Below are 16,993 nucleotides of genomic sequence, written 5' to 3' on the forward strand. Positions count from 1 at the left end.
TAAACTTACTTTCTTTTTTATTGTGATTTATTTTTTAAAATTTTTTCAGTTATAGATTATATTCAATATTATTTTGTATTAGTTTCAGGTGTTCAGCATAGTGGTTAGAAAATCATATACTTTACAAAGTGTTCCCCTTGATATTTCTGGTACCTAACTTGCACCATCCATAGTTATTACAATATTATTGACTATATTTCCTATGTTGTACTTTATATTCCCATGACTATTTTGTAATTACCAATATGCACCTCTCAATCCCTTCATTTTTAACTCCCAGCCTCCCAAACCCCCTCTACTCCAGCAACCATCAGTCTGTACTCTGTATCTATGAGTCTATTTCTATTTTGTTTATTCATTTATTTTGTTCTTTAGATTCCACATATAAGTGAAATTATATAGTATTTGTCTTTCTCTATCTGACTTATTTTACTTAGCATAATGCTTTCCAGGTCCATCTGTGTTGTCCCAAAAGGTAAGATTGCCTTCTTTTTTATGGCTGAGTAGTATTCCATTGTGTAAATGTAGCACAGCTTTTTTATCCACTCATATATACCACATTTTCTTTATCCACTTATTTGTCAATGGACATTTAAGTTATTTCCACATCTTAGTAATGGTGCATAGTGCTGCAATGAACATGGAGGACTGATGTCTCTTTGAGATCCTGTTTTCAGTTATTTTGGGTAAATATCCAGAGTGGGATTGCTGGGTAACATGGTGCATTATTTTTAATTTTTGAAGAACCTCCATGCTAACACTTGTTGCCTTTTTGTTTTTTGGTAATAGCCATCTTAATAGGTGCAAGGTGATATCAGGGAGATGTGATTTTGATTTACATTTTCTTGATAATTAGTAATGTTGAGCATCTTTTCATATATCTGTTGGCCATTTGTATGTTTTCCACAGAGAAATGTCTATTTAAGTCCTTGCCCATATTTTAATTGGGTTATTTTTTTTAATCCTCACCTGAGGATATGCTTTTATTGATTTTTAGAGAGAGAGGAAGGGAGAGAGAAAGAGAGAGAGAGAAGGACATTGATGTGAGAGAGAAACATTGATCAGCTGCCTCCTGATTGTGCCCTGACTGGGGATTAAACCCACAACCTAGGTATGTGCCCTGACCAGGAATCAAACCCACAAACTTTTTTGTGTGTGTGTACGGGACCATGTTCCAACAAACCAACCCACCCAGCCAGAGTGAGTTATTGTTCTTTTACTATTAAGTTGTATGAATTCTTTATATATTTTGGTTATTAACCCCTTATTAGACACAGGGTTTGCAAATGTTTCTCCCATTCTGAGGCTGCCTTTTAAACTCTGTTGTTTCTTTGGCTGTGCAGAGGCTTTATTGTTTGATATAGCTCCATGTGTCTATTTTTGCTTTTGCTGCCCTTGTTTTTGGTGTCATGTCCAAGAAGTCATTGCCAAGACCAATATCATGAAGCTTTTCCCCTGTGGTTTCTTCTAGGAGACTTACAGTTTCTTATGTTTAAGTCTTTAATCCATTTTGAGTTGATTTTTATGTATGGTATAAGGTAATGATCCAATTTCATTCTTTTGCATGTGAATACCCAGTTTTCCCAACACCATTGTTGAAGAGACTGTCCTTTCCTTATAGTGAATTCTTTGCACCTTTGTCAAAGATCAGTTAATTATGCATGTATCAGTTCCTTTCTGGGCTTTCTATTCTGGTTTATATGTCAGTCTTTATGCTGGTACCATATTGTTTAATTATTACAGATTTGCAATGTATTTTGTAATCTGGCAATGTGATGCCTCCAGTTTTGTTCTTCTTTCTCAAGATTGTTTTGGCTATTGAGGTATTTTGTGTTTCCTTATGAATTTTAGGATATAAAATTTTTCTATTTCTGTAAAGAATTTTTCATATTTAAGTCTTAAAGTTCAGAATTGATGGATATGGTGTGGAGGAGAGGTCAAATTGAATTTTTTTCCTCATATGGGTAACCATTAATCTCAATAACATTCATTGAATGGTCTTACTTTTCCCACGATGTACATTGGCCTATCTCAGTCATACACAAAGTCTCTTCATATGTTCAGGGTCATTTTCAAACTCATTAACTTGTATTATTACCCTATGTCAATTTGGTTATCCCTATGCCAAAATCACACTGTCTTAATTACTACACATTACTCCTCTTCATTCCAATGTTGCATCTGTCTTCACTACTCTAATAAATCTGCTTTTATCAAGTTCACCAGTAAGCTCCATGTTAAAAAATCCAAGTGGAATTTTTCACATTTAATTTTATTTATCTTTCAGAAGACTTCAAGATAGTTGTTCATTTTCTCTCTGAAATTCCATTAAATCAAATATTTCTGCTTTTCATCTGATATCACCAGCCACTACTCAATGTCTTTTCTGGCCACTCTCATTACTTCATGTAAATGTAGCAGTTTCTCAAAGCTTGATCTTATGCTCTTTCGTCTTTCCTAGCTATAATTTCATTTTGAGTGATTAGAGCTAAGTCTTTTATATATTAATAGCTACCAAATGGATATGTCCTTATAAAACCCAGAATTACATCCATTGATAAAATAAATATTCATTGAGCATCTACCATGTACCAATCACTATTCTAGGTGCTCATTATTCAACACTGAACAAAAGAGCCAAAACTCTGCACAAAATGTTTATTCTAACAGGGCACAATCAACAAATAAAGTGAACTATGTATATAATACTTCAGATTATGAGAAATTCTGTGAAAAAAACTAAATCAGGGACAGTAAGGACTTTAAGGGTGGAGATGCTGCCATTTTAAATAGGATAGAAATCTGACAATCTTACTAGAGATTTATAAGCAGAAGTCAGCGAACTTAGACCTGAGGACCAAATCTGGCCCACCATGTGTGTTTATATGGCCAGCAAGCTAAGAATGGTTCTTATACTTTAAAAAATCAAAGAAAAAATATTTTATGACATGTGGAAATATATAAAATTCAAATTGATGTGTCCATATATACAGTTTCATTGGGACATAGCTCTGTTTATTTACATATTATCTATGGCTCTTTTCATGCTACAGTGGCAAAGATGAGTAGCTGAAACAAAGACTATACGGCCTACAAAGTCTAAACTATGTACTGTCTGGTCCTGTATACAAAAAAGTTGCTTATCCCTGATCTTAAAGAATATGCTCATTGCTTACATGAACAAGCCTTACATGACAAAGCCCTTTTTGAATTCAATGCCAGAATATATAACTCTTTAGAAAAATGTATTTTCTTCCTTTAATAGACAACATTTCTCTTTTTAATTCAGTTGCCAGGAAAATCAAAGGATCAACATGACCAAGTTCAGTAACAACGACACTCCAGGTGGCTACACACACCTCTGTTGTGTTTAATCCTTTACGTAACATATATGTGTACATGTAAGAGTGTATGTATGTCCATTGTCTTGTTTCATACTGATTTTAATTTTATGAGGTCTACAATTATGGGTGCAAGTCAATGTAAACATGAACAAACATAAGGATAAGTTATATTTGGTATACTGTTTTAAGAAGCCATCCTTAAATCTTTAGTGAGCAGACTGTCCTCTGTTAATGGGATTTGGAATTATAGGATTAAACAAGTACATCTTTAAATTCATGAGGAGATATAGTGCTACTTTGTGATGAAAATATTGTCCTAATTTATCTTATATGTAATATTCTTACATATGCTTTAAGGAAAATATGAGAGATCATTTGAAAGGCTTTTCGCAAGATCCTTCTTAAATAATTGTGCAGGAAAGTATGTCTCCATCAACTAGAAAGTTTACTTCTGTGAAGTAACTCACTCTTTGACACTAATACTCTTGTGTACAACTGCCAACAGAGAAAGGCAGTGTATTAAGATTAAATAATAATCTCACATTTTATTAGTTAGAAAGTAACTAATAAATAAAATTAACATTTGTGTTTTTCTATCAGCTCTTTTGAATCTCATAAAATACTTTAAAAACAAAGTATTGAGAAAGAAAACTTATTTGGGTTTTTTGTTTGTTTGCTTATTTGTTCTGTTTTACCATTTACAATAGCCCCCAACAAGCCAAATACATGAAACTCTTCCTCAGTGGGTTTGTGAGGAGATTTTATTACAAGAACTTTCTTAAAATCAATTAAAGATACATTTAATATTAAAAATATTGCCCGGCTCAGTGACTGAGCATCGGCCTAGGACCCAGGAGATCGCAGCTGATTCCCAGTCAGGGCACAGGCCCCACATGCCCGGGTTGCGGGCTTGATCCCCAGTCAGTGGCGTGCAGGAGGCAGCCGATCAATGACGACTCTCTCATCATTGTTGTTTCTCTCTCTCTCCCTCTCCCTTTCTTTCTCTGAGATCGATAAAGATATATTTTAAAATGTATATATTAGCTCTAGTGTTCCACCAAATTTAGATTACAGAACAAGGTTTTTTTGTAGTATATATGTGTGCGATATAAGTGATAGGTTTGATGGCAGGACTGCTATTAATATACATATTCATTCAGTACTTTTCTTATAGTGGTACTGTATGGTTGTTGGCTTAAGTAGGATCCTATGGCTTTCTAAAATCTGCTCGCTAAAATATTGTTCTTAAGGGAACTGAGGTCTTAAGGGAATTTAAGAAAATATAATTTGTATGTATTTTTGAAATGTTATGTATTTAGCACCTGTACAAATGAAAGGAGCTTTTTCTAACTCCAACAATAAGCATACAAGAACTCTTTTTCAATCGGACTGTCCTAATAGTAATCCAATATACATCCCAAATTAGGCAACATAAGCTTACTAAAATTCCAAGTTTCATTGCTCTTAGTTGTAATTATACCAATTCAGTTTAGAAAAATAACATACCTCTTATGGATTAATAAAAACAGAAAGAAGAGGTTGTCACAATCATGCTGTTATTTGGCTTCAGAGTACTTAACAAAGTAGTAATCAAAGATCACATAGCTGTGCACCGTATAAGGATTCAGAGACTTTACTATCTGAGAGCACAGGATGTTTAGGAAGAGTGCATTTACTTACTCTCAGCACGAGTGATAACCACCCACCTTCTTTATATTAAGGAAGAAAATCAAAATTTGTCTTATTAATAAAGAATATCCTCTTTTACCTTGAAGGCTAACACTTCATAATTAATTAGGTTTTTATTAGGAAATTGGAAAATATTAATTATGCAATTATTTGTCTGTTTACCCCACTGGACTGTAGGTTTCATGAGGCAAGGACCCTGCCTATCTGGTTCACAGCTTCATCTTCAGTGTCGGGTGTAGCATCTGGAACACAGTAGGTCTAGAATAAGTGAGCGATGCAAAGAGCATGGACTTTGGAGTCAGAACTCTGGGACTCAGCATCAAACATTGATTCTGCCAGAACATTCAGTACATGTGTTCTTTTACCCTCTGATTCTTGGTCTACATTCTTCCAGGTGTCTCAGGCCTGGAAGCCAAGTACCTCTTGAAATAATCATAAAATAGTATCAGCAGGTCAAAGAAAGAAGAAATTGATTTTATCAGTTTTGCTAGATTGCAAGTCCTGTGTGACGGGAACTGTCTGATTCATCGTCATCCCAGACACTAAAACGATGTCTTGAGTGTAAGTGGGGACTTAATCAGCATTTATTATTAAATATGGGAACAAGAAACAGATCTTTAAACTCCAACCTATACATCAGTATCTAAATATTTATGAATTTGTGACTAAACTTCCTGTCAGGCCTCAGCTCTCAACATAGAGAATTTGACCTCCTTTTAAAACCAATTTTCCATTTTCCTTCAACCACTCAATATTTATTATGAAGTTAATATGCCATTATTAAATCAAAACTCTCCTAACAGAAGATTTAAATGTTAATAAAGTATGACCATTAACGGTAAAGAGGATGTTGGCTTGGGGTGCTTCCTTCTCACAGGAAAGAATGGTTCTCAGCTAGCTTGAGAATGATTGAATGAATGAATGAATGAATGAATGAATGAATGACTTCTAGCTGGACTGTGCTCTATAATTTACTGAAATGTGTGAATCATTAACAGCATGCTAAAATTAGGAGACCATTGATTTTACTACTTTAGAAGGCATTCTGAAGCCAAGTAATAACTGTCAGATTAAACATGTAAATCTCTCCAGATGTACTGGAATTTTAAATTGTGCCGTTAGACAGGAGGGATCTTAGTTGAAACAACTGGGGGTGCCTGGGTGGCTATCCTGGGTGGCTTCTCTTCTAACAGTGACTGGTTCCCCCCTGGGAAGGCTGCTTCCCATTAATTTCTCATTTATTTTCAAGATAAAATTTGACACAAGGGTTACAATATTAAACTATTAATTTAGACTCTGTCTTCTGACTTTTCCTGGGTGCTAAAAGGATACTACTAATATTCCTCACAAAGTCTTCCCAAATATACATTTAACTTTTAATCTTAGAAATGGAAAGATCATGAAAGAATATAAATTCTGAGACTGAGTGCGTTTAAGTGCTTGGTTACCCAGTTGGAATATGGCAACTAGACTGGCAGACTAGAACTCAAGTCTCCTTTCTGATGATCTAGCATCGTACCTCACCTGCACTACCTCCAGCTTGTACCCAAGCTATGGAATCCCTTGATCTTCACATGGCTTCTAGGAGTGGAAGCTCTAACTCTGCATTAGAAGAGCTATGCCCAAGATCTAGAATCACTTCACATGAGCCCACCATACCTCATCTGAGCTGCCAACCTGTACAGGTTTTCAGATGCTCTCTGCTGTATGGTTTAACTTTGAGATTATGATGATGCAATTACAGTCAAAAGCTAATGGGATTTATTTTCAATGTATAGGAAGGTGATGATTAGAAAGGGTAAAGAAACTTTATTTGGAAAAATAAACATGTGAAAAAGCAGGAATAATTAAGGTGTGACAGGGAGATACTCGTCCACCAGGTAATAATATGCAACAAGGGGCAGAGTGGCTAAGATCATTGCCTCTGTAATGCAGCCCTGGCCAAATCCAAGTTTTGTTGTGTGTGACATAAGGGAAGTCATTTGATCTCCCACAGCCTAATATCCATGTTAGTAAATTGGGAATAATTATAGTACTTTTATGTTGGAAAGAGTAAAAATTAAACATACCAAGACTATTGGTCTATTAAATTCATAAAAATTAAAAGATTAATGCCCAATATTAATAATGTTATTCTGTAAAAGGACACATGTAAACTTATGTTGGTTATAGCACATTTGATCTTTTAAAAGAAATAAGCTGTGAAAATAATATAAGCTATAAAATGTGCATACCCTCTGACCTGGAAAATGTGATTCTCAGTGTTTACCTTAATATAATTATTAGACATCTCAAATATCCAATAATAGGAGATTGATAAATATGGCATATACTTTAAATGGAATATAAATGTTTATGTAGTATATATTTATAACATAAATATATGTTCACAAACCACACAGAATAAATGTGGCAAGCTATATTTCTGTGAGTTGTGGGAATATAGGTGATTTATTATATTTTCTTCTTTTTCTAGCTCTTATTTCTAACTTTATATAAAAGTTAGGTATTTCTATTAAATAAACATTTTTAGAACCAGATGGTCATATAAATACTCTCCTAACATTTATTCATCCTTAGTAAAAGTGAGGATAGCTGAATGTGTAAAGCTATACTCTGGTCCTGAATATATTCTGATGTTTGCCCACAAAGGCAGCAGACCCAGTTCTAAATATACATGCTTATTAGCTTAATCAGGATTAGGGTACCATAGTCAATATGTCCATACATTGATTTATGTGTTGTTATTGGTTTTAGAGTAAGATTTTTAACCAGCATGAGTGAGCATTCAGTTGAAATCATTCTATGGCCATGGAATGTATAGGCCATGTGAGGTCGATTAATGTCTGTTAGTTAATGGCCTATTAGTAGTTAATGGACTAACTAGATGTTTGCTTTTTCTCCTTTTATTGTTTTCCATCTTCAAACCAGTTAGTTGACTATTAGCACAGAGGTAATTTGAGTTTTATTATAAAATATGTAGAGTTTCTAACAAGCTTTTATGTCCCAATTCTATTGCTTTCTCTATTGCTTTACCCTACATCCTTCCAACCTAAATTAATTTCACTCCCTCTCCTTTCCTAAAAATCTCACATAGTTCCCTGCACTGTATTTCAAGCATCATCCCAATTTGGAATTATGTGTTTATTTCTGTGGTTAACACTTTCCTTTCTCATTAGACTCCGAACAACACAAGAGCAAGGACTGTGTTTAATTTACCACTCCATCGCAATTACTGCAATACCCTATAAAACCACGCTTCCCTTTGATGTGGATGCAAATTTTAAAAGATGGCTATTTTCCTATATATAAATTCTATCAGAATATAGCTCTTCCCTTAATTGATGTTTCTATAGCTCAGACATAGCCCAGCAGAAATTAGGGAAGTGCAGACTTCTTCAAGAAAGTTCAAGACATAAAGCGATGAAGAAGAATGAAAATACAAGAGAAAAAGAGAATGTTTGAAGGTCTCAAGACACATGAAGACTCATAAAAAACAAAACTGAGAAAGAGCCTCCAGATCATATGGCCACGTGTCTCTCTCGCTGACTCTGGAACCAGCCCAGGAGCAGGGCGTGAAGCGCCATCTGAGGCAATGGGCAGTGAGCAACCAGAGGAATCTCTTTCTAACATAACTATTTTTATTTTTATTTTAATCTATTTTGCTCTGTTTTCTCCACCGTCTTGCTGCCTTCTGCTTTGCCTGACAGGGATGCCTGTGGTTATTTGGCACTACTAGTAAAGGAGCTAAAAGTGGCTTTTCAGCATTTCATAGAACATAGATGACTCCTACGGCAAAGCGATCATAGGAGCCAAAGGACAGGCATCTCTTAGGCATTATCATAAAAGCCATGAAAGAGGGGGAGACTGGGTGGGGAGGAGAAAACCACAAAGCCCTGGAAGACACGTAAAACACAGCAAATGTTGTCAAATAACAACAATAGAAATCACAGAAATAAAAAAAATATTTTTTAAAAAGTTCCGTTTGTAAAACTCAACCATCTGCATGAGCCTCTGTTTTTCTAGTAAACTGCAAAAGCTGTGTAGGAAGCACTAGAATCTCATTCAAAAGTAGGTGTCTCAATAGCCACTTGTGCAGATTTACTCTAGTGAGAGTTTGAAAACAGATCAATCAAGACGACTCAGAACAAAATAGCAGGTTAGATGCAAACACCTCCTCACACTATGTCACCGCCTGCAGCTTGTGGGTTCATTCACGCTTTACACTTCCCCCAAAGTCAACTATATATATTTATCTTTACCATTGAAAGTATTACAAATGTCCTCTTTTTTCCCCACTGACACCTTCTACCCCCACCCCCGCCCCAGGCCTTCACCACACTATTGTCTAGGTCCTTGGGTTATGCATTTATGCATAAACATTTTTTGGTTAATCCCTCCCACCCATCCTTCCCTCTGAGATTACATTCTATTTGTGTCTTTGCATTCAGTGTGTGTATATAGGAATACTTTTTCACCCAAATTACTCTCCAACGGAGGTTCCATTTTCATCTATATTTAAAGACGACAGCCCGGCTGGCTGGCTCGGCAGTTGACCTGGACTACACTGCCTGCATCCTTGCTGGCGGGTAATTCATTTCTTCCCGAAGCAGATAGAACACTGCATTTTTAAATACTTTGATTTTTTTTTTAATTAATTAAATATATTGCCGTGACAATGGTTAATAAAATTATATAGGTTTCAAGTGTACATTTCCATGATACTTGATTTGCACATTGCGTTGTGTGGCCACCACCCAAAGTCAAATCATCTTCCGTCATCATACATTTGTCCCCCTTTACCCTTTACTACCTCCTGCCCCTTCCCTCTGGTCCCCACCACACTGCTGTTTCTGTCTATGAGTTTCAGTTTACACCTCACATACGACTGAAATCGTACGATTCTGAACTTTTTCTGAGTGACTTATTTCGCTTAGCATAATATTCTCAAGGTCCATCCGTGTTGTCGCAAATATGTTAAGTTACTTGTCATAACTCTCCCCAATTCTTCAATTAGCCAAACTAAATATTCATATTTTCTTTAACTATTCAGCTTGTAACAAGATTCCCAGAACTTTATACCTTCATGGTTATCTTCCAGTAAGTGTGTGGGCATTTGATAATATTTATTTTAAAATATTCAGCTGGAAGCTGAACACAATATTTTACCTATAATCTGATTAACATGGATTGTATTGGGATGATTAATACCTCTCTTGATCCAAAGACAAAAGTGCTTTAATGCATTTTAAGACCAATTCCGTTTCTTCCTACTACATCCACATATATATATTTACATGGCACACTGAACCCAGCACATTTGTCTGTGGAGATCGTCTTGGAAGACTGCTAACTTTACTTGTGGGTTTATCATACATTGTTATAGGAACCTCTTGAACTATTTACATATCGAATCAAGAAAATGATGCCATGTCTGTATAAGAATGTTATCCCTATTTTTCACATTTAGGAACACAAAGAAATATTTAGACATGTTTTCTAAATCAAAAGTATATATTAAAGTAAACTGATTAAAAGGAAGTTACTTATAGAAAAAAATGTATTGCCTACTATATTTTGAAGAAGTAGAGTGTTTCTGTGATAGATGAGGTTTAAAAATAACCCAAGATTTTAAAATATTCAAAATTTCATTTTCTTTACATTCTAAAGGCATTATTGTGTTTGAATATTTTGCATAATTCTGCCAGAACTTTTCATATAACAAGATCTTCCTATTGATGTTTATGCTTATTACAAAACACATGAAACAAGAAATGAAGACCAAAGAGCTTTTTCTACTGATTTTTCCAAACTACATCTTAGAAAAAAACTAAGACTTTGGAAAATTAGAAAATGATAACAAGGTTAATTTTAAGCTTCATTCTATAAAACAAACTGAAAAAAATCCAGTATGATGAGAACTATGTATTCTACACGTTATACAAGTTGAACATTTTTTTCATACAGTCCCAAAAGCTGAAAATAAAGTCCCCAGTCATATACTTCGCTTGAATTATTTCTCAGTAAAGTCATTTCAAACTGTAGGATACATTTTTTGAGCTTCAACCATCATACTTTCTGTTTTCCCCATAACCTCCCCTTTCCCTTTTAAACCCTTACTCACTCTACCCATTTCTCTCGTCTTTTAAGTGCCCAAAATGTTAGGCAAGCAGCAAAGCCCAGAGGATGGATTTTGGTTATTAAATTTTAAAAGAATCTAAAGCAACTATTGTAATTAGTAGTCAATAAAATACTTTCAACCAAATAAAATTAATCTAGTAACCATTTTATATATTTAAAAAACATTGCCTAAGGCTATCTTTCTTGATAAAACTGCTACAATCTCCCTATCAGTACTGATTTTAATGCCACACTTTGTATTAGAGAGAGCATTATTCATGTGAGGCAAGTTAAGACTGAATTAAATCACAGTGATTAATTTGCTTGTGAGTTAAAGCTGAATTTTAAAAATCTATAAAACTATGTAGAAACGATAGAAGGAAATCTCAGTAATTGGGGTGAAGGTTTTTCTATAATTAGCTGCAATGCATCATTAAATTCTATTGTACTAGCAACTCAAAAAATATAGCTCTCTTAGAACTAACAAGAGAAAGATCAGAACAAAGATATTTAGCTTCAATACATTATATTTCAACCTTTTTCATTATATACTCATAGTTAAATATGGTAACAACCACCATTAATAAAATATTTGAAAGAAACAATCAATAAAATGTGAGACAAGAAATACAATGAAACAAGTATTTGGCTTATTGAGGAATAGGAAATCTAACAGAGGTCTCTAACATCAAATATGACACAGTTGTTAAAATTGAGAAGCTGTTTACTAAAGTTACATCATCAAGTACATTCATATTTCTAAGATTTTATGACTACAGTTATAGAATTTATGTCATTACTGTCTTCAGCCTTTCATTGTCTTTTTTCTGCCCTTGTGTTTTTAACAAGCTCTATAAATTTTATTCTTATTATCAAAAAATCCTACAGTAAAGATGAATATATAATAGTTATATATATGTAGATGAATTGATGGATAGATAGATAGAGATAGATGATAGAGATAGATGATAGATAGATGATAGATGATTGATAGAAATTAATGATAGATAGACAATAGATGATAGACAGATGATGACAGATGATAGATAGATAGATGATAGATAGATAGATAGATAGATAGATAGATAGATAGATAGATAGATATAGATGATAGATGATGGATAGATAGATGATAGATAGATAGGTAGATAGATAGATAGATAGACAGACAGACAGACAGACAGACAGATAGATAGATAGATAGATAGACAGATATAGATGATAGATGATGGATAGATAGATGATAGATAGATAGGTAGATAGATAGATAGATAGATAGATAGATAGATAGATAGATAGATGATAGATAGATAGATAGATAGATAGATAGATAGATAGATAGATAGATAGATAGATAGACAGATATAGATGATAGATGATGGATAGATAGATGATAGATAGGTAAGTAGATAGATAGATAGACAGACAGACAGACAGACAGATAGATAGATAGATAGATAGACAGATATAGATGATAGATGATGGATAGATAGATGATAGATAGATAGGTAGATAGATAGATGATAGATAGATAGATAGATAGATAGATAGATAGATAGATAGATAGATAGATAGATAGATAAAAAGGAAGCTTTATTAGGAAAGCCATATAAGCTCATTGGCTGCTGTGCTACGAACACACTATAGGAGACAAAGGTAAAAGCAGTTATTTGGCTGTACAATAACCCAGATAGAAAATGGTAGCAACTTGGATCAGGCAATAGCAATAAAGGTGGTAAGACCTGGAGGTGCAGCAACAAAATTTGATGGAGGTTTTAATGTGGGGGTTTCTGTCCTCAGCAGCTGAGGGGTGGCATTTCCATTAACTGCACTGGGGAAGAATATGAGTGGGGCAGATGTTTATGGGAGGTGACTAGGAGTTCACTCTGGCCAGTTTCATTGGACATAAGTAGGCAGTTGGATAGGAAAGTCTATAGTTCAGGGAACAGATCCAAGATGAGTATGCCTATTTTGGTGGTGTTAGCATAAATTTTTAAAATCATTGGATCGTATGATATCATTGAAGGGAAGATATAGTCAGAAAAAGGAAGAGGCACAGGACTGAGTTCTAGAATATCCCAAATTTAGGATATTATCTTGGTCAAACTGCTTCCAAGCAATGCCTTACCAAGTTACACACAGGCCAAAATTACATGACAGTCAGTCGCCACAGCCTTTGCTAAGATTGTGCATTATCTTTCTCCATTTGACATATTAAAAATGGTCTCTTGCTATTTTAATATTAATTAATTACAAGTGAAAATAAGATTTTCTTGTATGTTTATTAGTAATTTGTGTTTTTGTCTTCTGTCCTTATTGATTTAAAAAATTAATCAATTTTAAAAATCAATTACCTATGGACTCAGCTCATTTTTGTCTTCAGTCCTTATTGATTTAAAAAATCACCTTGACATATTCAGACAATTAACCTTTCACTTAGGTATTTATTGCAAATGCTCTCATTTTCATTTTCATAGTTTTTGGTATGAGAAGTTTTACATTTTCTAGCCAAATCTATTACTTACTTACTTTGTTATGTATTCCATTGCTTTAATACATACAAAAATAAGTTATATATTTTCTTCTAATAGCTGATGGTCTCTTACTTTTTACATTTAACTCTCGGTCCTTCTGATACTTGTGTTTGGTCATGTGGAAAGACTCTCAGTAAATATTTTCTTAGAGTTTTAGCTCATTTTATAATTATATTAAATAATATATCAATTCCATTTTTGCAATGTGTCCTCTAAGTTAAATTCAGTTCTTATCCATAGTAAAGTCTAGTTCTGAGATATCTATTCCTTCTCTTTGTTTTGGCTACTAACTCTTGTGTCTATACTTCAATACTTTATTGTAGTGTTTTAAAGTTATATGTTATGTTATTTGTCAAACAACTGAATGTCTAACAGGCAAGTGGGTCTTCCCCCTGGTTGTTAGGTTCACTACTAAACCAGTGACCTGGATGTCAATTTTTGCTTTCTTCTTGTTTTATATATCATATGGTATATACTCTAAGAATACATTTTTAAATTCACCCTCACTGCCTATGAAATTAGTGGAAATCTCCTACACCCTGTTCCCAGGCTAAGACTTTGGAGTATGTCTCCTTACTTATAGTACTGTTATGGTTAGTTCTTATATGTCTGCATGGGAATTTTCTTAATAGGCTGGGAGAAATTAACATAGGCCCAGAGAATTTGCTGCCACATTAAATTAAATTTAGATATGTTTGTGGGGGTTTTTTTGGGTTTCGTTTATTTGTATAGGTTGCTTTTTCAGAGATAGTGGGAGGGGGGAGAGAGAGAGAAACATCAATGTGAGAGAGACACATCAATTGGTTGCCCCCCAAAGCACCCCTACCCGGGGCTGGGGATCAAGTCTGCAACCGAAGTACATGCCCTTGGCCAGAATCAAACGTGGTACCCTTCAGTCCAAAGGCTGACAGTCTAACCACTGAGCCAAACTAGCTAAGGCAATTATATGTTTTATACATGCAAAACATAACTTTCATATTTACCAGTTATTTAAATCTGCTTCTACTATTAGTCAGAAACTACCCAAAGTTTCCCTATTCAGTTAGGAGGCACAACCATGATTTTTTCTTATCCAAAAGCTAATTCATTTTAATATTTATACTTATTTCTTTAAAAAACTTTTCATTTGAATTACAATTTTATTTCACCTTTAATATTAGCCTCTCTGTTTATTTTTCCTATTACTCCAGTGGGCACTCTACTAATCAGAAGTATATTTCTAGGACCACAAATTATGAACAAACACACCAAAAAATGTGGTAAGTAATAGGAACCAAGACATCATTTCCTACTACATGACATGTGCCATCCCAACACCCAGGCCAGTGTGCTGTACCCTAACAATGTCATAAAGCAGGCAGTTGAACATCTCCTATAGATGAGGCTCTTTTCCAATGTAAAAGGCCATTATTCCATCATTTTACTGATGTTCCTGCCATCTACCATGTGACCCCACTGAATTTTCTGGCAAGAAAAGCTGCTACCCGAGATGCTGATAGACAAGGTAGATAACTGCCTCTTGATCTCAGTGTCACTGAACATGGGCCTCAGAAGACATCCTGCATGTGATATCTTAAACGCTGACTCACACCTGCCCCCCCAGGAACACTTCGTTCCTTCCTTGGCTCCCCTCCCTACCAGCCATCTGTTGGCTCACTTATACATTAATCAAATTCCAAGGAAATTTAATTTGCCCTTTTCTCCTCGGTCGTCATATTTTCCATTTTGAGTGGCCATTTAACTAGAAAATTTATGCTACATCTTGTAAAGTGTTGAAGAGGAGCACATCTCACCCTGCTTCGGGACTCTTTCCGTTACCCTTGAGCACATCGCTGCGCTCCCTCTGAAGGCCTCTCCCCCTCGATCTCACACCCCATGTTTATCCCATGTTCATTTTTACAGGTCCCCTGACCATCTGCTCCTACCGACACCTGCTCTGGCTTACAGCACTACCTATTGTTTCATGAAATTCCCCTAACTAAACATCTACTTTGCTCATCTGCTCTTTCCCTTTGACTTTGAAAGGTGCTTGTTGAGCAGGTCTTACAGAAAAATTACAAGTCAACCTCATATGATAAGAGAAGAAATCAAGTTTGTGGGAAATGGTGAGGACAGTAATGCGCTCTTTCATTCTCATTTGTCAAAAATCAGTACCTAAAAATAAAAGTCTCCCCTGATGCTTACAAAGTAAAATAGCTCACGGTCTGTTTTCTCTGAAACTTGTGTGCCAGCCTTATTTGTCATCCTCTTTATTTGATGTGAATCAGCGGGGTGTAGGAAGTGAGAATACTTTAAAATTTGCTTTTGTTTATTGTGAGAAGGGCTTCGGTTCCTTCATTGCTCCTAATATGAGATAGATGCAGGGAAAATTTTAAAGGTTTCATGAAAATACAGGCAAGAAATAAGAGATGTCAAATGAATGAGAAGGATGGTATCCATTTTATAGATTTGTATGGGGAAAACAAAGAATTATAAATTGCTTTATAAACATGTGAGAGAAAGGGAAGAGATTTAGGTGGAGGATGGCAAACATAATTTTTTAGTTTATAAGCAAGGAAGTTGCTTTCAAAATCTGAAATGGGTAAAAAGTCAAAGGAAAAAATCAAGAATAAAATCTAGCAGGAGGAATGGCAGCACTGTTCGAGTTTTAGAGGACTGCAGCAAATTACTCTGAGTGGTAATGAGAGTGTTTTATGGAAATACAGTAATTAGCTGTTTTCAGGACCCATAATGTCTAAATTGAGTGTGATGACTAGTACTAATTGATGATTAATGGTTCAGTGCTTTGTACTTTCTAAGCACTCAATAATATGACTGATTGATATGTTACTTATGAAACAGAGTAACATTTATGAAGCAATTACACAAGCAATATGTGAGTGGGAAAACTACAGGCATCTGAGGATCCTATTGAAACGGAAAATAAATAACAACAATAATAACACCCATACCTTCTCTGTGTCGATGCCTTTTGACATGGACCACGTTGAGACAATATAATCCATGACTCGTTCACTAAGGCCTTTGGGGACCTGATAGAGTTTCAGAAAATCCCGCACATTATTCAGCATCTCATGGTATCGGTTGGTGTTGGCATACATTTGCTGGAAAATTGTGGTAACATTTCCGAAAATAGTTGCATAAAGAAGAGCTGAAAGAGAAGAAATGATGAAAATGAAACAAATACCCCAAGCGAAAAAAATAGTATGAATATTGGCCCAATCGATGAATAATGTGACAGAGATGTCTTTATAAACTTTAGGGGTTAATACAATGCTAACCCCTGAGAGGAGTGCCTGGGATTTG

The 16,993-nt window shown here is 34.9% G+C and overlaps 1 protein-coding gene across 1 annotated transcript in view; it reads right to left on the minus strand.

The window, feature by feature from the left end:
• KCNH5 (potassium voltage-gated channel subfamily H member 5) overlaps window positions 1-16,993 on the minus strand; it is a 218,003-nt gene that overhangs the window by 62,857 nt on the left and 138,153 nt on the right. Inside the window, exon 8 of the mRNA XM_081150235.1 lies at window positions 16,639-16,838. Coding sequence (XP_081006361.1) covers window positions 16,639-16,838 — 200 coding nt within the window. The remainder of the gene's footprint in view (window positions 1-16,638; window positions 16,839-16,993) is intronic.

The sequence above is a fragment of the Miniopterus schreibersii genome, assembly GCF_964146895.1.
Source record: "Miniopterus schreibersii genome assembly, chromosome: 1".
In the NCBI taxonomy this organism is placed as follows: domain Eukaryota; kingdom Metazoa; phylum Chordata; class Mammalia; order Chiroptera; family Miniopteridae; genus Miniopterus; species Miniopterus schreibersii.